The sequence below is a fragment of the Stenella coeruleoalba genome, assembly GCF_951394435.1.
Source record: "Stenella coeruleoalba genome assembly, chromosome: 17".
Lineage (NCBI taxonomy): Eukaryota > Metazoa > Chordata > Mammalia > Artiodactyla > Delphinidae > Stenella > Stenella coeruleoalba.
In genome coordinates, this window is record NC_137163.1 from 24158507 (window position 1) to 24184631 (window position 26125).

General features: G+C 34.9%; 1 protein-coding gene across 3 annotated transcripts in view; it reads left to right on the forward strand.

The window, feature by feature from the left end:
• The window catches only part of CSMD3 (CUB and Sushi multiple domains 3), a gene marked incomplete at its 5' end in the record, with an annotated part of 1071061 nt that overhangs the window by 514382 nt on the left and 530554 nt on the right, over positions 1-26125 (forward strand). For all 3 annotated transcript variants that reach the window (XM_079901374.1, XM_079901375.1, XM_079901376.1), the window contains one exon: positions 19446-19558. In XM_079901374.1, coding sequence (XP_079757500.1) covers positions 19446-19558 — 113 coding nt within the window. The remainder of the gene's footprint in view (positions 1-19445; positions 19559-26125) is intronic.

The following is a 26125-nucleotide window of genomic DNA, read 5'->3' on the forward strand; positions in this document are numbered from 1 at the left end:
GTCACAGCTGTCATATCAGTGTGCATTTAAAAAAAAAACTTATCAAAATTGGAAAATTTTTGTATAGCTATTTTAATATTTAAGATGGAAGAAAAAAAGCAACATTTTGGCATATTATGCTTTATTATTTCAAGAAAGATAAAAACACAACTGAAATGCAAAAAAAGATCTGTACAGTGTATGTAGCAGGAGCTGTGACTGATCGAATGTGTCAAAAGTGGTTTGCAAAGTTTCTTTCTGGAGATTTCTCGCTGGACAATGCTCCATGGTCGGGTAGACCAGTTGAAGATGATGGTGATGAAATCGAGACATTAATTGAGAACAGTCAACATTATACCACACGGGAGATGCTATACTCAAAATATCCAAATAGCTGACATACTCAAAATATCCAGCTCAAGTGTTGAAAATCATTTACACCAGCTTGGTTATGTTAATCACTTTGATATTTGGGTTCCACATAATTAAGAGAAAAAAAACCTTATTGACCATATTTCCGCATGTGATTCTCTGATTCTTTACTTAAATGTAATGAAAACGTTACGTTTTTGAAACGAATTGTGATGGGCAATGAAAAATGGTTACTGTACAATAATGTGGAATGGGAGAGATCGCGGGGCAAGTGAAATGAACCACCACCAACCACACCAAAAGGCCGGTGTTCATCCAAAGAAGGTGATGTTGTGTATATGGTGAGATTGGAAGGGAGTCCTCTATTATGAGCTCCTTCTGGAAAATGAAACAATTAATTCCAACAAGTACTGCTCCCAATTAGGCCAACTGAAAGCAGCACTTGACGAAAAGCATCCAGAATTAGTTAACAGAACCGCATAATCTTCCATCAGGTTAATGCAAGACTGTGCATGTTTCTTTGATCACCAGGCAAAAACTGTTACAGATTGACTGGGAAGTTCTGATTCATTTTCTGTATTCACCAGGCATTGCCCCTTCAGATTTACATTTATTGATATTTCAGTCTTTACAAAATTCTGTTAATGGAAAAAATTTCAATTCCCTGGAAGACTATAAAAGGCACCTGGAACAGTTCTTTGCTCAAAAAGAAAAAAATGTTTTGGGAATATAGAATTATGAAATTGCCTGAAAAATGTCAGAAGGTAGTGGAACAAAATGATGAATGCATTTTCAATAAATTTCTTGGTGAAAATGAAAAATGTGTCTTTTATTTTTACTTAAAAACAAAGGAACTTTTTGGCCAATCTGATATTTTCTCACTGCTCTTATTTCTGCCTTGCACTCCTCCTTGCCCTCCTCCATTACACTCACACACACACACCCACACACACACTCATACACACTCACAATCATTTTAGGTTCCTCGATTGCAGAGATTGTTTACTACTCATCTTGGATTTCCCAAAATACCTAACACAGAGCCTGTGTTAACATTGTTAGGTGTGGCATGAATTATAATGGGAGCAGAAAAATTGCTCTACATCAAGACACATCTACTGAAACATGTCAGCAGATGGGGTATCTTTGCAGACATTGGCAAAGACATACCACAGGCAGTAGAGAGCTATGCAGGTCTATGTGGTGTCAGTGCATTCAGGCTACTATTAAAAAAAAAAAAAAAAGAAAAAAGGATAGACTGGGTGGTTTATAAACAACATAAATGTATTCCTCGCAGTTCTAGAGTCTGGAATTCAGAGATCATGGTGCCAGCAGATTCGGTGTCTGCTAACAATCCGCTTTCTAGTTCATAGGTGGCCATCTTTTTACTGTGTCCTCATATAGCAGATGGGGTCAGGGATCTCTCTGGGTCCTCTTTTATAAGGGCACAATCACATTGAGGAGCGCTCTGCCTTCATGACCTAATCACCTATCAAAGTCCTCACCTTCAAATACCCTAACATTGGAGATTAGGTTTCAACATGTAAGTTTTGGCAGCAGGGGGACATTTAGTCTCTAGCACCAGAGTTTCAACAGCACTTACTAATACCACATGCAAGAAAAACAATCAAACTGACAGTAGCAATTATCTCATCGTGTGGACAAAATTTGATGCATAGTCATTCAAATGACTTGCTAGTGGGCAATAATAAATAAATGCTCTTGGAATTTCAGAATTACTTTAGGCTGCAGTATAAAATAATCTCTGTGACATTTGATTACTAGCAACAAAAATGTTAAATATAAGGGATAGTTTATTTTTATGGTTCTTCATTATTTCTTCATTGTGACGATAGTTACATTTTCGACTGGGAGAACATGGATGATTTTACTAAAACAAGAAGGCAGTTTACTGTTTTACTTTGGTTTGTTTTGTGAAAACACTGATGGTTTTACTGCAATTTAAGCAATTACTATGGTTTTGTTTGGGGTTTTTCGTGGGGTTTTTTTTGGCATTGGATTCAATTGGATCAAATTGTCTAAACTAAAGAAGCTTTCAGTTGGTATTTTTTCTCTTTTTATCAGGAATATTTGTAATATGGTAGGCATTTTGAAAGCGGCTGTAGGAAAGAAATTAGGACAAAATATAGAAAGAGTATGTAAATAAGTACATTAGCGTTCTTCCCACAAAAGCACAGCACTTTGTTAGAATGCTAAATATTGGGTTGGCCATAAAGTTCTTTTGTGTTTTTTGTAAGCAATTATGGAAAACCCAAACAAACTTTTTGGCCAACCCAATATTTGACTGAAGTATCCACAGATGAGTACAAAGATGTATGTGCTGAGGTCTTGACCTTAAAATTCTTCTAAACACAAGTGTTGAGGGGCTTCCCTGGTGGCGCAGTGGTTGAGAGTCCGCCTGCCGATGCAGGGGACACGGGTTCGTGCCCCAGTCCGGGAAGATCCCACATGCCGCGGAGCGGCTAGGCCCGTGAGCCATGGTCGCTGAGCCTGCGCGTCCGGAGTCTGTGCTCCGCAACGGGAGAGGCCACAACATTGAGAGGCCCGCGTACACCCCCCACCAAAAAAACAAACAAGTGTTGAAATAGACATCTTTTTGCAACTGTAATAACTGTTCCAAAGACTCTCACACACATTATGCTTTAGAATTAACCAATAAATTAAAACTTCTGAAGTCCAACACCATAAATGAAGTAAAAACCACAATTATTCACTACTCAGTTACCTAATTGAATTAACATTTATGTAGTCCCATCATTCCACAGTACTTCATGTATTTTTATTTTTAAAACTCTATGTTGTTCGTCTAGTATTTTGATCCACTTTCTTTTCTATTTTATTTGCTTTTAAAATTTTGTTTCAGACTTACTGAGGTATAATTGATGAATAAAAATGTAAAGCATTTTAAATTATACAACGTGGATATATGTATACTTTGTGAAAGGATTCCCCCCCATCAAGTTAATTAACACATCTATCACCTCACATATTTACCTTTTTTTTTTTTTTCTGGTGAGAACATTTAAGTTCTACTTCTTCTAGCAAATTTCAGTTATAGAGTTCACTGTTATCAACTATAGTTATCATGTTACACATTAGACTTTCAGATCTTATTCATCTTATAACTGAAAGTATGTACACTTATACCAACCTCTGCCATATCCCCCACTCCCCAATACCTGGCAACTCTCTTGTTTCTATGAATTAATACTCTCTCTCTTTTTTTATTTTTTTAGGTTTCACATATGTGATTCCATACAGTATTTGTCTTTCTCTATATGACTTAGTGTCACTTATCCTAATGCCCTCCAGTTTCACCCATGTTGTTGCAAATGACAGAATTTATTTCCTTTTTAAGGCTGAACGATATGTGTGTGTGTGCACGCATAAATTTTCTTGATCTATTCATCTACTGACAGACGCTTAGGTTGTTTCCATAGCCCTGTTATTGTGAATAATGCTGCAGTGAAGACGGGATTGTAGATAACTCTTTGAGATAATGGTTTCATTTCATTTGGATATCTCTAGCAGGAAGTGGGATTGCTGAATCTTAGGGTATTTCTGTTTTTAATTTCTTGAGGGACCTCTATACTGTTTCATAGGGGCTGTAACGGTTTACATTCTGAACAACAGTGTACAAGGGTTCCTTTTTCTCCACATTCCCACCAGCATTTGTTACTTCTTACCTTTTTGTGAATAGCCATCTTAACAGGTGTGAGTGAGGTGATAACACTTTTTTTAATTTAATTTAATTTATTTTTTTATACAGCAGGTTCTTATTTGTCATCCATTTTATACACATCAGTGTATACATGTCAATCCCAATCTCCCAATTCATCACACTGCCACCCCCAACCCCCGCCGCGTTCCCCCCTTGGTGTCCATACGTTTGTTCTCTACTTATGTGTCTCAATTTCTGCTCTGCAAACCGGTTCATCTGTACCATTTTCTAGGTTCCACATATATGTGTTAATATATGATATTTGTTTTTCTCTTTCTGACTTATTTCACCGTGTATGACAGTCTCTAGATTCATCCACGTCTCTACAAATGACCCAATTTCATTCCTTTTATGGCTGAGTAATATTCCATTGTATACATGTACCACACCTTCTTTATCCATTTGTCTGTCGATGGGCATTTAGTTTGCTTCTATGACCTGGCTATTGTAAATAGTGCTGCAATGAACATTGGGGTGCATGTGTCTTTTTGAATTATGGTTTTCTCTGGGTATATGCCCAGTAGTGGGATTGTTGGGTCATATGGTAATTCTATTTTTAGTTTTTTAAGGAACTTCCATACTGTTCTCCATAGTGGCTGTATCAATTTACATTCCCACCAACAGTGCAAGAGGGCTCCATTTTCTCCACGCCCTCTCCAGCATTTGTTGCTTGTAGATTTTCTGATGATACCCATTCTAATTGGTGTTAGGTAATACCTCATTGTAATTTTGATTTGCATTTCTCTAACAATTAGTGACACTGAGCAGCTTTTCATTTGCTTCTTGGACATCTGTATGTCTTCCTTGGAGAAATGTCTACTTAGGTCTTCTGCCCATTTTTGGATTAGGTTGTTTGTTTTTTTAATATTGAGCTGCATGAGCTATTTATATATTTTGGAGATTAATCCTTTGTCCGTTGATTCATTTGCAAATATTTTCTCCCATTCTGAGTGTTGTCTTTTCGTCTTGTTTATGGTTTCCTTTGCTGTGCAGAAGCTTTTTAAGTTTCATTAGGTCCCATTTGTTTAGTTTTGTTTTTATTTCCATTACTGTAGGAGATAGATCAAAAAATATCTTGCTGTGATTTATGTGAAAGAATGTTCTTCCTATGTTTCCCTCTAAGCGTTTTACAGTGCCTGGTCTTAAATTTAGGTCTCCAATCCATTTCGAGTTTATTTTTCTGTATGGTGTTAAGGAGTGTTCTAATTTCATTCTTTTACATGTAGCTGACCAGTTTTCCCAGCACCACTTACTGAAGAGACTGTCTTTTCTCCATTGTATATCCTTGCCTCCTTTGTCATAGATTAGTTCACCATAGGTGAATGGGTTTTTTCTCTGGGCGTTCTGTCCTATTCCATTGATCTATATTTCTGTTTTTGTGCCAGTGCCATATTGTGTTGATTACTGTAGCTTTGTAGTATAGTCTGAAGTCAGGGAGCCTGATTCCCCCAGCTCCACTTTTTTCCCTCAAGACTGATTTGGCTACGTCTCCATACAAATTTTAAGATTTTTTGTTCTAGGTCTGTAAAAAAATGCCATTGGTAATTTGATAGGGACTGCATTGAATCTGTAGATTGCTTTGGGGAGTATAGTCATTTTTACAATATTGATTCTTCCGATCCAGGAACATGGTATATATCTCCATCTGTTGGTATCAACTTTAATTTCTTTCATCAGTGTCTTATAGTTTTCTGCATACAGGTCTTTTGTCTCCCTAGGTAGGTTTATTCCTAGGTATTTTATTCTTTTTGTTACAATGGTAAATAGGAGCGTTTCCTTAATTTCTCTTTCAGATTTTTCATCATTAGTGTATAGGAATGCAAGAGATTTCTGTGCATTAATTTTGTATCCTGCAACATTACCAAATTCATTGATTAGCTCTAGTAGTTTTTGGTGGCATCATTAGGATTCTCTATGTATAGTATCATGTCATCTGCAAACAGAGACAGTTTTACTTCTTCTCCAATTTGTATTCCTTTTATTTCTTTTTCTTCTTTGATTGCTGTGGCGAGGACTTCAAAACTATGTTGAATAATAGTAGTGAGAGTTGACATCCTTGTCTTGTTCCTGATCTTAGAGGAAATGCTTTCAGTTTTTCACCATTGAGAATGATGTTTGCTCTGGGTTTGTCATATATGGCCTTTATTATGTTGAGGTAGGTTCCCTCTCTGCCTACTTTCTGGGGAGTTTTTATCATAAATCAGTGTTGAATTTTGTCAAAAACTTTTTCTGCATTTATTGAGATGATCATATCGTTTTTCTTCTTCAATTTGTTAATATGGTGTGTCACATTGATTGATTTGCGTATATTGAAGAATCCTTGCGTCCCTGGGATAAATCCCACTTGATCATGGTGTATGATCCTTTTAATGTGTTGTTGGATTCTGTTTGCTAGTATTTTGTTGAGGATTTTTGCATCTATATTCATCAGTGATATTGGTCTGTAATTTTCTTTTGTTGTCATATCTTTTTCTGGTTTTGGTATCAGGCTGATGGTGGCCTCATAGAATGAGTTTGGGAGTTTTCCTTCCTCTGCAATTTTTTGGAAGAGTTTGAGAAGCATGGGTGTTATCTCTTCTTTAAATGTTTGATAGAATTCACCTGTGAAGCTCTCTGGTCCTGGACTTTGTGTGTTGGAAGATTTTTAATCACAGGTTCAGTTTCATTACTTGTGATTGGTCTGTGCATATTTTCTATTTCTTCCTGGTTCAGTCTTGGAAGGCTATATCTTTCTAAGAATTTGTCCATTTCTTCCAGGTTGTGCATTTTATTGGCATACAGTTGCTTGTAGTAATCTCTTAGGATGCTTTGTATTTCTGTGGTGTCTGTTGTAATGTCTCCTTTTTCATTTTTAATTTTATTGATTTGAGTCCTCTCTCTCTTTTTCTTGATCAGTGTGGCTAATGGTTTATCAATTTTGTTTATCTTCTCAAAGAACCAGCTTTTAGTTTTATTGATCTTTGGTATTGTTTTCTTTGTTTCAATTTCATTTACTTCTGCTATGATCTTTATGATTTCTTTCCTTCTGCTAACTTTGGGTTTTGTTTGTTCTTCTTTCTCTAGTTCCTTTAGGTGTAATGTTAGATTTTTTATTTGAGGTTTTTTCTTGTTTTTGAGGTAGGCTTGTATAGCCATAAACTTCCCTCTTAGAACTGCTTTTGCTGCATCCCATAGGTTTTGGATCATCGTGTTTTCATTGTCATTTTTCTCTAGGTATTTTTTGATTTCCTCTTTTACTTCTTCAATTATCTCTTGGTTATTTAGTAACATATTGTTTAGCCTCCATGTGTTTGTGTTTTTTACGTTTTTTTCCCTGTAATTGATTTCTAATCTCATAGCGTTGTGGTCAGAAAAGATGCTTGATGTGATTTCAATTGTCTTTAATTTCCTGAGGCTTGATTTGTGACCCAAGATATTATCTATCCTGGAGAATGTTCTGTGTGCACTTGAGAAGAAAGTATAATCTGCTGTTTTTGGATGGAATGTCCTATAAATATCAATTAAATCTGTCTGGTCTATTTAAACCTTGTGTTTCCTTATTAATTTTCATTTTGGATGATCTGTCCATTGGTGTAAGTGAGGTGTTAAAGTCCCCCACTATTATTATGTTACTGTTGATTTCCTCTTTTATAGCTGTTAGCAGTTGCCTTATGTATTGAGGTGCTCCTATGTTGGGTTCATGTATATTTATAATCGTTATATCTTCTTATTGGATTGATCCCTTGATCGTCATGTAGTGTCCTTCCTTGTCTCTTGTAACATTCTTTATTTTAAGGTCTATTTTACCTGATATGAGTATTGCTACTCCAGCTTTCTTTTGATTTCCCTTTGTATGGAATATCTTTTTCCATCCCCTAACTTTTAGTGTGAATGTGTCCCTAGGTCTGAAGTAGGTCTCTTTTAGATAGCATATATATGGGCCTTGTTTTTGTAACCATTCAGCAAGCCTGTGTCTTTTGGTTGGAGCATTTAATCTCTTCACGTTTTAGGTCATTATCGATATGTATGTTCCTATTACCATTTTCTTAATTGTTTTCATTTTGTTTTTGTAGGTCGTTTTCTTCTCTTGTTTTTCCCACTTAGGTTCCTTTAGTATTTGTCGTAGAGCTGGTTTGGTGGTGCTGAATTCTCTTAGCTTTTGCTTGTCTGTAAAGCTTTTGACTTCTCCATCGAATCTGAATGAGATCCTTGCCAGGTAGAGTAATCTTGGTTGTAGGTTCTTCCCTTTCATCACTGTAAGTATATCATGCCACTCTGGTCTGGCTTGTAGAGTTTCTGCTGAGAAATCAGCTGTTAACCTTATGGGATTTCCCTTGTATGTTATTTGTCATTTTTCCCTTGCTGCTTTCAATAATTTTTCTTTGCTGTTAATTTTTGGTAATTTGATTAATATGTGTTTCAGCGTGTTTCTCCTTGGGTTTATCCTGTATGGGACTCTCTGCACTTCCTTGACTTGGGAGGCTATTTCCTTTCCCATGTTAGGGAATTTTTTGACTCTAATCTCTTCAAGTATTTTCTTGGGTTCTTTCTCTGTCTCTTCTCCTCCTGGAACCCCTATAATGCGAATGTTTCTGCATTTAATGTTGTCCCAGAGGTCTCTTAGGCTGTCTTCATTTCTTTTCATTCGTTTGTTTTTTTTCTGTTCCCCATCAGTGAATTCCACCATTCTGTCTTCTAGGTCACTTATCTGTTTTTCTGCCTCACTTATTCTGCTATTGATTCCTTCTAGTGTATTTTTCATTTCATTTATTATATTGTTCATCTCTCTTTATATGTTCTTTAATGCTTCTATATCTTTGTTAAACATTTCTTGCATCTTCTCGATCTTTGCCCCCATTCTCTCTCCAAGGTCCTGTATCATCTTCACTATCATTATTCTGATTTTTCTTTCTGGAAGATTGCCTATCTCCATTTCATTTAGTTGTTTTTCTGGGGTTTTATCTTGCTTCTTCATCTGGTACATAGCCCTCTGCCTTTTCATCTTGTCTATTTTTCTGTGAATGTGGTTTTCCTTCCGCAGGTTGCAGGATTGTATTTCTTCTTCCTTTTGCTGTCTACCCTCTTGGTGATAACACTTTTTGATGTCACCCTAATGGTGATATTTCAGGGGTTTTTTTAATCTAATTTTTGCAGCCATCATCATCATCCTTAGTTAATTTCATGTATCCAGAAATGAAGGTATACATCATCCTTGATAGCTCTGTATTAGAAGAAAGAATATTAAATGCATTTATATAAAAGGCAAAAGTTACATACTTGTACAATACAAAAAATATGTTCCAGTGTAGGACTATAGTTGTTATTTCTAATGGATACACCCATAATGCTTAGAGTGATTATAAGGAAAATCAGGCATTGAGCATATTTGAAATTTAATAGATCTTCTCTTTTATTTTATATTGTACTTGAGAGCTTGAGGAATATTTCTGAGTGCATTTATTTAGGGCTTTTAATCTTTTATTTTAGCATGAAGGGACTAACTAAGAAGCTTAGAATGCACTATGAATGCTGAGGTTACACAGCTTGTAAATAAACACATATTAAAGAAGTTTTTAATTTAAGTTTACTGATAACTGGTTCAAAAAATGTATTAAAAACATGTTAAAACTATTTGAAGACTCTTTTCAGAGTTTTTCTTGAGAATGGTATAAGACTCCCTCCTCTGTGACCCAGAAGCACCCCTTATTGTCAGGGATGGGGGTTGAATAAAAAGTTGTCTTAAGCAGTTTTAGTCTAAACCAAGGTCTTTGAAAGGATATCGAGATTAATTAGCCATTGACGCTGGATGCAAAGAGCAGAGTTTTAAGTGACATACCATTGTTGAGAAAATACAAATATCGATATAAAGTCACTTACCAACCCAGTGAATCCTTCCCAGAAAGTAAAGAAAAGAATGAATTAGTTTTACAATTGAAAATGGATTAAATCAGACCATGATGCACATGATAGGCAATCTGCTGAAGAGACTGCAAAAGGAGAAAAAAAAACTAACCCATTTATATAGACAAGTAGGTATAATCATTTCACATGTTAATTGTCCTTATCAAAAGAAAAAGGATAGTGCATTATGTTGTTTATAAACCACCTGGTCTCTCCTATCTTTTTTTTTTTTTTTAAATAGTAACCTGAATGCACTATCCTTGTCTTCTTTATGACAAGAAGGAAGTTACATCCTGAAGCCAAGCACCTAAGCTTTAACTCTCACAGAAACAGGTGACAGGGCACCATCCATCTTCATGTTCACATTTCAAAGAGATGACTCCAGTGGCCTCCAAGTGAGACATTCTTGGGGTGCAAAACTGGTAAGAGGTTTATTTAGCTTTTAAAACATTTACATACATCTGAAAGAAAAAGAGAAAGCAATCATTTGTAATTGCAAGTTTTCTAAAAGAAATGCTAAAGAGAGGTGGGAGGGGAGGAGAGTTATTTTTCCCTTTTGTCATTAGGGAAATTTTGGATTTTTTTTAGATTTGCGTTTGCACTTATAATTTTTCTTTTTGTGACTATTTTATAATAAAGCTACAATTTTCTATTTATCTCTATTGCTGTTTCTGCTTTATCTTGGCAATTTGCACTCATCTAAATATACAGCAAGTCCACAGTAAAATACAAAGCAAAGCAATTGTCAGGGTTACAATAAGATGAATTTAAAAATTCAGTGCAATATTAGCCTTTACGTTTATTGTACCAGTGGTGAATGGTTAAAGCACATTTTTGATTAGCAATGGTCAAAATTTTTCTTTCATCATACATTAATTTTACAAACTGTTGTGATGTGTATATTGCTTACACTTTCAAATGATTAACAATATGAGTATTATTTTGTAGTTTCATATGAAATATTACCTGATTCAGTTCTGTGGATTAGCTTCATTCTGGAGCCTGAATCTAAATTTTTAGCTAAGTGTTTTCCTTCACAGGCCCAGTAAATTTCTCCTAGTTCTCATCAATCACATAAGTAACATTATATTTATGAGATGATCTGGGCCCTTCAGTAATTATTCATCTTTCAAAATAATTTTTTCTAGACAGGAAACACAAAAATACTCAGAACCATGATTTAGTATTATTATGAGGCACCTATTGAAGGCACATACTGAACTTACAGTGTTTAGTATACATGACTCTAAGTGTTGTAAGTCTTGAGGACAAACCCAGACTGTGGACCATTTTTTGCCTGAGTCCAAATCAATAATTGTATTATTATAAAAATCAGTTAAATCTACATGATTAATAAACATCCACTTTTTAAACATATATATGTATATATATATTCTTTTTTATATTATTTTCCATTATAGGTTATTATAAGATGTTGAGTATATAGTTCCCTGTGCTAGATAGTAGGTCCTTGTTGGTTACCTATTTCATATACAGTAGTGTGTACATTTTAATCAAAACTCCTAATTTATCCCTCCCCACCCCCTTTCCCCTTTGGTAACCATAGTTTTTTTTTCTATTTCTCTCTTGTAAATAAATTCATTCATTTTATTCCACATATATGTGATATCATAAGAAATTTGCGTTTGTCTGACTTACTTCACTTAGTATGATAATCTCTAGGTCCATCCATGTTGCTGCAAGTGACATTATTTCATTCTTTTTTATGTCTGAGTAATATTCCATTGTATATACATATATTTATATATATTTTCTATTGTTCTATATATATATAACAATAAATAAATAACAATAAATAACTATATATATATATATATATACACACACTGTATCTTCTTTATCTTTTCATCTGTCGATGGACACTTAGGTTGCTTCCATGTCTTGGCTGTGCAGACAGTGCTGCTATGAATGTTGTTGGGGTGCATATATTTTTTCTATAGTTTTCTCCAGATATATGTCCAGGAGTGGGATTGCTGGATCATATGGTAGCTCTATTTTTAGTCTTTTAAGAAAACTCCATGTTGTTCTCCACAGTGGCTGCACCAATTTACATTCCCACCAACAGTGTAGGAGGGTTCCTTTTTCTCCACACCCTCTCCAGCATTTATTATTTGTAGACTTTTTGTTGATGGCCATTCTGACCAGTGTGAGGTGATACCTCTTTGCAGTTTTGGTTTCCATTTCTCTAATAATTAGCAATGTTGAGCATCTTTTCATGTGCCTATTAGCCATCTGTATGTCTTTTTTGGAGAAATGTCTATTAAGGTCTTATGCCCAGTTTTTGATTGGGTTGTTAGTTTGTCTTTTGATATTGAGCAGTATGAGCTGTTTGTATATTTTGGAGATTAATCCCTTTTTGGTTGCTCCAGTTGCAAATATTTTCTCCCAGTCTGAGGGTTGTCTTTTTGTCTTGTTTATGGTTTCCTTTGCTGTGCAAAAACTTTTAAGTTTAATTTGATCTTTTTTTTTTTTTTTTTTTTGCGGTACATGTGGCCTCTCCCGTTGCGGAGCACAGGCTCTGGACGCGCAGGCTCAGCGGCCATGGCTCACGGGCCCAGCCGCTCCGTGGCATGTGGGATCTTCCCAGACCAGGGCACGAACCCATGTCTCCTGCATCGGGAGGCAGACTCTCAACCACTGTGCCACCAGGGAAGTCCTGATCCCATTTTTTAATTTTTGTTTTTATTTCCATTACTCGAGGAGATGGATACAAAAAAATATTGCTGCGATTTGTGTCAAAAAGTGTTGTGCCTATGTTTTCCTCTAGAAGTTTTATAGCATCCAGTCTTACATTAAGGTCTTTAAACCACTTTGAGTTTATTTTTATATATGATGTTAGAGAATCTTCTAATTTCATTCCTTTACATGTAGCTGTTCAGTTTTCCCAGCACCACTTGTTGAAGAGACTGTCATTTCTCCATTGTATATTCTTACCTCCGTTGTTGTAGATTAATTGACCATAAGTGCATGGGTTTATTTTCAGGCTTTCTATCCTGTTCCACTGATTGATGTGTCTGTTTTTGTGCAAGTACCATACTATTCTGATGACTGTAGCTTTGTAGTACAGTCTGAAGTCAGGGAGCCTGATTCTTCCAGCTCTGTTCATCTTTCTCAATATTACTTTAGGTGTTTGGGGTCTTTTTTGTTTCTGTACACATTTTCAGGAGGATAGGTGTTAACTCTTCTCTAAATGTTTGGTAGAATTTGCCTGTGAAGCCATCTGGCCCTTGCCTTTTATTTGTTGGGAGTTTTTAAATTACTGATTCAATTTCAGTACTGGCAATTGGTGTGTTCATATTTTCTGCTTCTTCCTCGTTCAGTCTTGGGAGATTGTACCTTTCTCAGAATTTATCCATTTCTTCTGGGTTGTCCATTTTATTGGCATATAGTTGCTTGTGGTAGTCTCTTATGATCCTTTGTATTTCTGTGGTGTCAGTTGTAACTTCTCCTCTTTCATTTCTGATTTTGTTGATTTGGGCCCTCTCTTTTTGCTTGGTGAGTCTGGCTAAAGGTTTTTCAATTTTGTTTATCTTTTCAAAGAACCATCTTTTAATGTTTTTAATTTCATTGATCTTTTCTATTGTTTTCTTAGTCTCTAATTCATTTATTTCTGCTCTGATCTTTATAATTTCTTCCTTTCTACTAACTTTGGGTTGTGTTTGTGTTTCTCTAGTTGCTATAGGTGTAAGTTTGGGTTGTTTATTTGAGATTTTTCTTATGTCCTGAAGTAAGCTTGCATCACTATAAACTTCCCTGTTAGAACTGCTTTTGCTGGGTCCCATAGGTTTTGGATTGTCATGTTTTCATTTTCATTTGTCTCTAGGTATTTTTCGATTTCCTCTTTGATTTCTTTAATGATCCATTGGTTGTTTAGTAGCATATCATTTAGCCTCCATGTGTTTGAATAAATATCCACTTTTGTTTATCTGTACCTGGACTGGAAGGAACTTGTATCTCAAAGTTAATCAAGAGACTTTACGCCTGTCTACTGCAGTCTTAAACTATGAATGCCAGATTTCTGTTTCTCTTATGTGATAGTTTTCCTGCTGCATCTTCCTTGCAATCAAACTAGTAAACACAACTGTTTGTGTGTGTGTGTGTGTGTGTGTGTGTGTGTGTGTGTGTGTGTGTGTCAAATTTAGATACTGAGTATCTGGATGTATATCAGTTACTTTTACTTTGATATTATAAAAAATTTGGTAAGATGGCCTCAGTTTTACTCTGCCAATAATTGGATTCTTGGATTTGTAAGACCAGAGCATGTCTATACTGTTATAAGAGAGAAATTATGTCAGGCCAGTTAAACAGTCAGGGAGGACTTTATTCAAGACTGTTGCAATAGGGGCAAAGACTAATGAGAGTCAAGACTACTGTTATAGGGAAGACAAACTGAACTCAACTCTTCTGGACAAGGTGGGATGGTGTTTAAATGCTGGGGTGAGCTAGTAGAAAAGTACTGGAAAACTTTAGGTGGGAGATTAGTCAATATTAATATGTCATCTGTGTTTGCTAGTAGTTACTTAGCAAAGTTGGGCTCTTCGCTCCCACAGAGTCAGGAAAACAGGAATGCTATCTCCTTTGATGATTTTATTTCAGATCTATGGCTTCCAAGTCCTTGAGAGAGACATTCCTAGTTGTAGAAGATTTACATCTCAAAGGGCAGAAAAAGGATTTACAATTGCAAGTTTTCTAAAGTAAATTCTTCCATTTTCCTCAGTCTTTCCTTCTGGCTTTCCAAATCATTTTTAATTTTACTCTTAGAATGACGTCCATCCAGTAAATACCAGTAATTAATTTGCTTATGATGTGAACCTCCTAAATCCCTCATAAATTTTGAAAGACTGTATTCTCATAAGTATTCCAAATGTGACAGAGATAGTAGTTGTTTAAGAACTGCAGGCAACATTCCTGGCTTCCCATATTTTTCCATCATCAAAGCTAATCATGATCCTGAAGGGATTTTAGAGCCCAATTTACCCATGCTTGCTCAATAGAAAAATCTTAAATTTGCAGAGGGTGGTTCATCTAACTAGTATTCCAAAAGAGCAGAGCACTAGGAGGGAGACTTTTTATAATTTAGGGTCTCTTAAACCACTGTTATGTGGCCATAAGAACTTCATCTGGTCCACTTAATTTTGGAACTGCCATTTGCATCCCACCCTCATCACCAAATTGTTGGAGAAATATAATTAACAAAAAAATCTCCTGCCAACCCAGTCAAGACTCTCCATAAAAGTAGAAAGAATGAAACAGTTTTAATATTGAATAAGCATTCAACTAGACTGTGATGGACATCATAGGCAATCTGCTAAAGAGATTGCAAAGAGAACTAAATCTTACCCTTTATATATCAGGCAGATACAATCTATTTACATACATGTTAATTGACCGTATCAAAAGGGAAAATAGAACTTCTCCTATCTTTATGAAAAGCAGGAAATTAACATCATGAAGCTATATGCCTAGGCTTAAACTCCCACAGAAACAGGGAGACAGGGTGACATTTTCCTTGATGTTCACATTTCAAAGAGGTAACACTAAGGCCTGCAAGAAAGTCATTCATGTAGTGCGAAAACTGACAAGAGGCTTATTTAGCTTAAAAGGTTTACATACATCTGTAACAAACATTATAATTTATAATTTCAAGTTTCGTAAGAGAAATGCTAGAGAGAAAGGGGAATTTTTCTTTACCTTCTGATATCGGGGAAATGTTTAATTTAATCCTTTTTTTTTTTAGATTTATATTTACCCTTATACCACCAATGGGTTGTGGGAACTAGGTAGAATCACGGCCAATAGAACAAATTGGCAGTGGAACGATTAGTCTATATATGTTAGCTGTTCTTTATGAAATACTGACAAACTTATATGTGCTAGAGGTTTTGGGCTGGTAAAAGAGTTCAGGATTGAGATGGATATAGGAGGGTATAATAAAGAGGAATGATTTAATCTCATCATATTCACTATGAGATAGATTGTTGGCATATTTGATATGGTATAGCTGATGCACATCCTATAGTTTTAAGCTCTCATGCCCATTTCATAATGGATTTACCTTACTTTCTTTCATGTCTCTGAGCTTGAGTCCTCACTCTTGCCCATAAACCTGTCTCTTTACCATAGCTCAAAAGACTAGTTCTTTTGAACTCATCAATTTGAAAATTGAAAGTTCACATGCCACAAAGTTTTCAAACGATAATGCGTATGTGTATGTATATGAATACATACGGATATACACATATGTTACAAAAGAGAATGTATGTGTTCGTATCTTTTACATTATAATAATTTTAAATTTGCTTTGGCAAGAAGAAAGTGAATATAGTCTAAAATTCTATAATATCTTATAGTATCTTTATATCTCACACTATTCCTTAATATTATTCACAATCCCATAATTAAATCATAATATTTAACTGGGTTCATTTGTGATGGATTCCCATAAATTCTGTAACACTGGGCACTGCTGGCATAGCTGTATTGCTAATGCAGTCTGCTGATAATGTTCTATAGTTTTGGTGGCTGACCAGTGAGCAGGACATTCTGCTGCCATGGTGGCTTCAAGGATACAGTCCTCCATGTTGCCCTCTGCTGGTCTAATTATAGTATAGCCTCCATCCAGGACACTGCTCTCTTAGGGTACCCTTTTTATTAGGAAGGGAAACTTTATACCTTCTCTCCTCGTGCAATTTTTCAGAAATCTTCATGGTTCTACCAATAAAGTAGGTAAACACTTAAGAATTTCTGCTTTTACAAACTTATTTTTAAGTATGTAATTTAGAAGTCCTAGTCATTATGGATATTTTACTCAGCAGTGAATCCATTTTTTTTTTCTCTTTGTATTCTTGACAGACTTTTCCCCTCAAGATCTTATTTACTCATTTGCTTTCCGGCTTTATATGACCCTTGGCTTCAGTTCAAATATGTGACTAAAACATTATTAATGACAAAGGAAACATTAAGTAATTTCCCCTGTTAGGGTTATAAAATTGAGCATTACTGAATGAGATTATTAATGCCTAGATTCAGTGATGCAATAGCAGAATATCCTTTAAAATAAAATTATTCCCAGTACAACATACATGACATGACTAGCCTAACATCAGTATTGCGAATGTTTATATTATGCTCCTTGCCATTTTATTGTTTTGCACAGTACTTAAATATTTTTCACAATGTTTCTTTAGAACACAGTTCTATGAAACCTGAATTCAAAATGAAGTACATTCCTGGTGTTAAAAAAACAAGTTAAAGATTTTTATAGATTCTTTTTTTCTTTTCAGTTCAAAAAGAAGTGTAAGATTTTCAATGATCTAAAATTTAGTATCTTGGCACTGTTGGTGGGAATGTAAATTGATACAGCCACTATGGAGAACAGTATGGAGGTTCCTTAAAACACTAAAAATATACCTACCATACGACCCAGCAATCCCACTACTGGACATATACCCTGAGAAAACCATAATTCAAAAAGAGTCATATACCACAATATTCATTGCATCTCTATTTACAATAGCCAGGACATGGAAACAACCTAAGTGTCCATCGACAGATGAATGGATAAAGAAGATGTGGCACATATATACAATGGAATATTATTCAGCCATTAAAGAGAAACGAAAATGATTTGTAGTGAGGTGGGTGGACCTAGATCCTGTCATACAGAGTGAAGTTAGAAAGAGAAAAACAAATACAGTATGCTAACACATATATATAGAATCTTAAAAAAAAAAGTTTCTGAAGAACCTAGGGGCAGGACAGGAATAAAAATGCAGACGTAGAGAATGGACTTGAGGACACGGGGAGGGGGAAAGGTAATCTGGGACAAAGTGAGAGAGTCACATGGACATAGATACACTACCAAATGTAAAATACATAGCTAGTGGGAAGCAGCCACATAGCACAGGAGGGAGATCAGCTCAGTGCTTTGTGACCACTTAGAGGGGTGGGATAGGGAGGGTGGGAGGGAGACACAAGAGGGAGGAGATATGGGGCTATATGTATATGTATAGCTGATTCACTTTGTTATAAAGCAGAAACTAACACACCATTGTAAAGCAATTATACTCCAATAAAGATGTTAAAAAAAATAAGAGGGCAAATACATTTTTGGAAATTGTGGAAATGAAAAAAAAAACAAGGAAACGTAGGAAGTATCAAAGAATAAAAAGATAAGCAGATAGACATCTAGAAATGAAAAGGAATAGGAAATAGGTGTAGAACTTTCTAGAGCAGAAAGAGGCTCCAGGTCCTAACCCTGCCGTCCCTTCTCCTAAATGTGTGAAGCTACTTCAGGCAAAATGTCCCTGTACCAACAGGCACATGAAGAGATACTCAACATCACTAATTATTAGAGAAATGCAAATCAAAAGTACCTTGAGGTACCACATCATCAAAAAATCAACAAACAATAAATGTGGGAGACAGTGTGGAGAAAAGGGAACCCTCTTGCCCCATTGGTGGGAATGTAAATTAGTACAATCATTATGGAGAACAATATGGAGGTTCCTTAAAAAACTAAAACTAGAACTACCATATGATCCAGCAATCCCACTCCTGGGCATATATCTGGAGAAAACCATAATTCAAAAAGATACACACACCCCAGTGTTCGTTGCAGTAATATTTACAGTAGCCAGGACATGGAAGCAACCTAAATGTCCATTCACACAGGAGCGGATAAGAAGATGTGGTACACATATGCAATAGATTACTACTCAGCTATAAAAAAAAAAAGAATGAGATAATGTCATTTGCAGCAACATGGATGGACCTAGAGATTGTCATACTGAATGAAGTAAGTCAGACAGAGAAAGACAAATATCCTATGATATCGTTTACAAGTGGAATCTAAAAAAATTGGTACAAATGAACTTATTTACAAAACAGAAATAGAGTCACAGATGTAGAAAACAGTTTATGGTTACGGGGGGTGAAGACGGAGGAGGGATAAATTGGGAGATTGGGATTGACATATACACACTACTATATATAAAAATATAACTAACAAGGACCTGCTGTATAGCACATGGAACTCTACTTAGTACTCTGTAATGACCTATATGGGAAAGGAATCTAAAAAAGAGTGGATATGTGTATATGTATAACTGCTTCACTGCTGTACAGCAGAAACTAACACAACATTGTAAATCAACTAGACTCCAATAAAATTTAAAAAAATAAATAAATTAAAAAAATAAAATTTAGCATCTTGCCTCGGGGATATGAAAGATCTAACCTAGTTAAACACATAAAATAGTACTTGTTTATAATAAACCTTGATCACTAAATTATGTTGTTTGTTCTGTTATAACAACACAGTCTTATAAGTTTATCTGACAGCTGTTTGCTTCTAGCCAAGAAAGTATTGAGAAACACATCTGTCTCATAATTTGCATACAGAGGGTATTTTAATAATCCATTTCTCCCTTCTTTGTCCATCCATTTTTAGGCTGACTGGAAGCTTTGTGCCAGACTTAATAGTAAGCATGAGTAGCCAAATGTGGCTGCACCTTCAAACAGATGAAAGTGTCGGATCTATTGGCTTCAAGGTTAACTACAAAGGTAATGATAAATTGCTACTTTGGGAAATATGTTATCTTAATAAAACCAGAGAATACTTTTAAATTCAAGTTTAATTGTATCTATAAAATAAAAGTTTCCCAGCATATAAGAATGTATTTCAACAAAATACTTGCCTCTTTAAATTAACTATAAATGTTGATTTCACTTTTCTTTAAATAAAATTGTTTTTTTTTTTCCCTTTAAAATGTATATATTTTGCATACCTAATCTCTCCCTCAGTCCACTATACAGTGCCTGTGCTTTAGGCACTCTGGACTCCTAGCCTTTCCCAGAATAGACAATGTGATTTTATAAACTTTATACAAATTGCCTGGCAAAAAATCTACTAATTATTAAATACTTAAATACAAAGTAAAGACTTAATTTCTTAAAGAATCCAGGGTACCAATTATTACTATTTTTATTTTGTAATTCGTCAGTGTATCTCTCAGATCAAATACATGGTATCAGTGTTCAGATTATCAACTCCTATGTAAATTACAAATCACAAAAGTGTTAAATTGCTACTGCCTATCCCAATATTGATAGTTTTGCAGATTAATGATGAATTACATGTGTGTAACACAATCTTTTGTTTTAGTTCCATTTATAAGAGGTAGATGCAAACATTGTGAAATCATATCTTTGACACACAATTAACTTTTTTTAATTAATTAATTAGTTTATTATTTTTGGCTGTGTTCGGTCTTCGTTTCTGTGTGAGGACTTTCTCTAGTTGCGGCAAGCGGGGTCCACTCTTCATCGCGGTGCACGGGCCTCTCACTATCGCGGCCTCTCTTGTTGCGGAGCACAGGCTCCAGACGCGCAGGCTCAGTAGTTGTGGCTCACGGGTCTAGTTGCCCTGTGGCATGTGGGATCTTCCCAGACCAGGGCTCGAACCCGTGTCCCCTGCATTGGCAGCAGATTCTCAACCACTGCGCCACCAGGGAAGCCCACAATTAACTTTTTTTAATGTCAAATAGAGACAGTGGATATACAGGTATACACACAACGTACATATTAGAAAAGCAATTTTTAAATTCTGACTGAAAATATGTATATGTTATTAAGTTAAGTTAAATTCTATGCTTTAAAAGATAAAAATGTGAAAGAGACCATCAGAAAGTTATGCTGCTTGAATTTATTTTTTCTATTGTAAAAGTCATTATTCTCTATCTTATCAATTAAACAATGGATTATTAAGTAGACAGAATTCTATTACTTGCATAATAATAATTTTTAAACAGACTTTATTTTTTCAGACATCGGCTTGCCATGCCTTTGTGTCCTGGCACGGGGAAATGAATGCATGATGTTGTCAGGGAGACAGGACACATGCATTCTGTGTTTTTAACTTGAGACTAAATTTGATACTATATTAATTTGAATAGTTCAGGAAATCTTTATAAATGTCAGTTTAAAAAAATAAAAAGGTTAGCCTGATTATGATTTAAATATATTCTTCCTCCATTTAAAATCCACATCTATCTCCAGTAAATAAAACAAAGTTACAAAGTTTAAAGAATGGTCAGCTTCTGTTGCAAATATCTATGTCTTGATTGTTTTCTTTTTCCTTACTTTTCCCCTGTAAATTATAATCCTCTTGGTTTTATTATTTTCTTCACCCTAAGTAATTTAAACTGTTAGAAAGTCTGGAGTGATTTAAACCTTACAAACTGTATTAATCATTAACGACAATGCTTCAGCAAAGAACGCAGTTATTAAAGCTCACGAACAGTTTAGAGCCGCAGGGGAGACCTGTCGATATTTACAACTCTTGAACTGCTCTCCATTCCACTGCAGTTCAAGAGCTGGAAGTACCTTGTAAAGTAGCACAATTAAACATTATTTTGTTTTGTTTTCTGCTCAGATTTCAACAAATAATTTTAAAATATATGTACTGCCTAAGGATCTGCTATGTGCCAGCTACTGAATGAGTTGTTGAGTATAGAAAGAACAGCCAGGGACTTCCCCCGGTGGTACAGTGGTTAAGACTCCATGCTCCACTGCAGGGGCTGGGGTTGGATCCCTGGTCGGAGAACTAAGATAGGATCCTGATCACCACGTGGTGTGGCCAAAAGGAAAAGAAACAACAGCCGGATATTTTCTCTCTTAGGAAGATCATAATATAGTGACAGAGAAAAATATATCCAACTATCCATATACAGATATCCACCAAAGTGAGATTTGAAACAAACCAACCCAGGAGATTCTTAATGAATAATTCCCTTATTCTTTCCCTCCCTTCAATCTGGTCTCTTTCAGTCTAACATCCACACTGCTAATGATGATCTCCCAGCAGCAGGGAGGTGATCATATTACACTACAGCGTAAAATGTTTCCAAAATTTTTATTGCCTAAAGATGAAGTGCAGAAGCTCCACAGATCTTATCTTCCACCTTTTTTCTCCCTACAATCCAGTTTTATAAAATGATCCATAATTCTCTGAACCCAGCAAGTTGTTTCACACTTCTCCTTACACTCAATAAATTCTATCTGGATCCATATTCTACTTCTAACTCAGCATCACATCACTCATGCTGTGAGACAATGTTCAAATATTTCTTCTTCTGTGAAGCCTTCCTTAACTCCCCCCATTACAAAAGAACACTTACTCTGTTTTATAAACGCTGTATCGTATATACTACATAACCAGATGAAATGCATCATATTCATCTTTATATTTCCATTAGCAACCCCCGGCTATATCATCATAGGTAATTAATGATTGTTCAGTAAAGCTGAACAAATGAGTTGACCTATATAATATGATGTAATACAGGGTAAAGTATGTCCTCAAAAGTTTAGTTTTCCTACTGTGAAAATCGTGTTTTTGCATCCTCCATAATATAAAACCTGAGCTCAAAGTTGAAGTAGGGTTCATTTTGAGAAGTTTCAAATTTTGATGTGCAGATAACTTTAGCAGCTTTGCCTACTAAAAATAATTTTCATAATTACCATGCTCTCTGTTAAGTAGTCTGTTGGTTCTAAATGGAACACCTGCTAAAAAAACTTCCCAGATTTGATCTAAAGATATATTTTTCTTATCATCCATAGATTTTGCATGAGATAGCATTAAAAGTGGATCTCCTGTAAATTAAATTTTTGTTTTATTATACATTTTGTCTTTGAGAGTAAAAGAGAACTTAGCTATAAAACCACTTTGTCATTTTTACTCAAAGGTAAATATTTAGGAAATTTAATTTTTTTCTATGGCTATAAGTCTCTTCATATCCTTTCCTGGATTAATTTTGATTATTTATATTTTGTTAGAAATTTTTCTAGGATATAGATAATAGTTTTCAAATATTGACATTTCATACATAGTTTATTTTTTAAAAAACTTTTCTTAAAAAATTAGTAAAGATATCTTATCCAAATTATTTATGGCATAAATTAATTCAAAAGAGTAAATACTTTTTCTCACTCTGTTTGCCAGCATCTGCTTTCTTGCTTGCCCAGCAATCCTTCCACTTTCTTCTAAGAGCTGAACTACTTTAGGCTTGATGAAGTTTATCTCTTCCACTTCTGTATGGCTCTATAGGTTTGGGCTGAACTAATCAAAATTCCTTTTGATATGGTTAACAGTTTAGGATCTGGGGCAATTGATACAGATTGCAGGTGAAAGAAAATCTCTTTTCTGAGGTGGTATATTAAGGGTTATTTAACTTGGTGCCTACTGGTGGTCAACTTTTGTTGCCGGCAGAACCAGCAGATAGAAAAAATGAAAAACAGTATTGTAGAAAAAATTGAAACTCCTAAGTGCCTGAAGGGAATACTAGACCTTGGTTTTCCAATTGTATAAGGCTATAAATTTTTCCTTGTTTAAGTCATGGTGAGTTCAGTTTATGTCACTTATAGCTAATTAAGCCCCGATTAACACACTTGCCATCTCTTTGTTATTTAATTCTTTCAACATAGAAAAAAAGGGAAGATCTATATTACAGTTCAATGCTTGCAGAATCAGATATATTTCTTTCTTTATTTTAATTTTTTTTTTTTTAGGGTGGAAAAACACCATGGATGGGTCCCAGGGACAATGTGTACTCATAGAAAGGAACAGTTATATTTGAGAAAGTAATATTCAATACATTCTTTACTTTTTTTCAGGAAAGGAAACATAGAAATATTAGAGTTCTGTAATCACCTTCTACTAACAGTGTACATCCATAATGGGCAACATTCTTTATTAATCTTAGGACCTGTGCCTTACTGCCATTATTTATGAATTAAATTTTGGTCCCAGTTGTTTTTTTTTTTTTCTGAATTCTCAAATCATATCATGAGATTATTGAGATGTTTTGAAAACAGCATCAATTCATTGGTTCCTACATGGCTAATTATGACACTGAGACATAATCTTGTTTAGTGATCACTGAAATCATGTTGCAGGATAATGGAAAAAAATATGTAAAATGTTTTTGATTATTTTCTCTTTCTTAAGATTTCTGTTATGAATACTTCAGAAATTGACCCACATATATACAGTCAGTTGATTTTCAGAAAAGGTGCTAAAGAATTCAATGGGGAAAGGATATTCTTTTTTTTTTATGAGTAATACTGAAACAATTGTATACCCACATGCCAAAAAAAGCAAAAAAAAAAACCCAAAAAACAAAAAAACCCTCAACCCTCCCTTAACTCACACAGTACACAGAAGTTAACTTGAAATGGATTATAGACCTAAATATAAGAGCTAAAGCTACAAAACTTTTGGGGAAAAAAAAAAAAAAAAAAAAAAAAAAAAACTAGCAGAAAAGCATAGTTATCTTGCCTTAGGGAAAGTTTTCTTAGCTAGCAGACCAAAAACATTATATGCTATGGACTAAATGTTTGTGTCCCCCCACAAAATTCATATGTTGAAGCCCTAACCCTTAATGTGATGGTTTGGAGGTGGAGCATTAGGGAGATAATTAGACTTAAATGAGGTCATGAGGGGGAACCTACATGATGGATTAGTGACCTATAAGAAGAGACACCAGAGAGCCTACTCTCTCTCCTCAAGTACTCACAATGAGAAAAGGCCATGTGAGTAAACAGAGAGAAGGTGCTTGTCTGTGAGCCAGGAAGAGGGTCCTCACCAGAACCTGACCATGCTAGCACCCTGATCTTGAGCATCCCAATAGAGAACTTGTATACAGAGTATATAATGAATTTTAATAACTCAATAATAGGGTAAAGAAAATAATCCAATTTAAAATTGGTAAAAGAACTGGCCATCCACTTGACCAAAAAAGAGATACAGATGGCTCAAAAGCATTTGGAAAAAATGTTCAACATCATCATCATAAAGGCAATGCAAATTAAAACCACAAGGAGATACCACTATGTACCCACTGTATGGTGAAGATTAAAAGTATTGACCTGCCGAGGAAGTGGAATAACTAGACTTCAAACACTGTTGGTGGGAACATAAAATGTTATAATCACTTTTGAAAACAGTTTGACAATTTCTTAAACAGATACCTACCATACGACCCAGCCATTTTGCTCCTCGACATTTTCCCAAGGGAAATGAAAGCAAATGTCTATACAAAGACTTGTATAAGTATACATAGCATATATATTTTTAAAAATCTCCCCAAACTGGAAGAAATTTAAATATTTATCCATAGGTGAGTATATAAACAGAATGGGGTACTACTCATCAATAAAAAGGAAAAATCTATTAACATATGCAAAACATGGATAAAGATCAAAATTATCATGCTCAGTGAAAAGAGCCAGACCAAAAAAAAAAACAAAAACAAAAACACAGTATATCCTGCATAATTCTATTTATACAAAATTCTAGAAAATGCTAACTAAAACTCGTAGTAACAGAAAGCAGATTATTTTTGGGGCATTGGAGGAATTGATTACAAAGGGGCCAGAGAAACATTCTGTGGTAGATAGATAAATGTTCATTACCTTGGCTATGGTAATGATTCACAGGTGTATACATATGTTAAAATTAATCAAACTGCACCTTTTATATATGGTCAGTTTATTGTTTGTCAGTTATACCCCAATGAAGCTGTAAACAAATTTCTGTGCTAACATTACCAAGTAATGTTTCAAAATGAATACTAATATAAGCTGTTTTATTTTTAATGGTATTATTATTTTGAGAGAAATAAGAAAAAGATTATGAGGAAAATGTTTTGATAGTTTTTGACAAGAGGGCAAGAACAATGTTTCATTTAAAATAACTTTAAGTAGAAGAGAGAATAGCATGTTCTCGGAATTTATTTTTGAAGTGCTTAAGTGGTTGTACTTCGCAGATTTCAAGTTTTTCTTTTTTCTTTTTAGTAGGTTGAGGTATTACAAACAAGAGTGTCAGTGATATAATAGAGATTATAACAAAGTAAATTTATACCCAAGGAGCAAAAGAAGTGCTGAAAATTGCATTCATTTTTCTGTTTTTTCATTAAAACATTTTTAGTCTTAAGAAAGGTGGTACAAAGTAAAAATTTGTTATAATCAATTACTTATTTCTTAATCCTGCTGGTACCTGCCTAAGAAAACCTGACTTGTTCTTGTGAGGGACTGAGTTTTATTTAAACTGAACACATTCTTTTTTTTCTC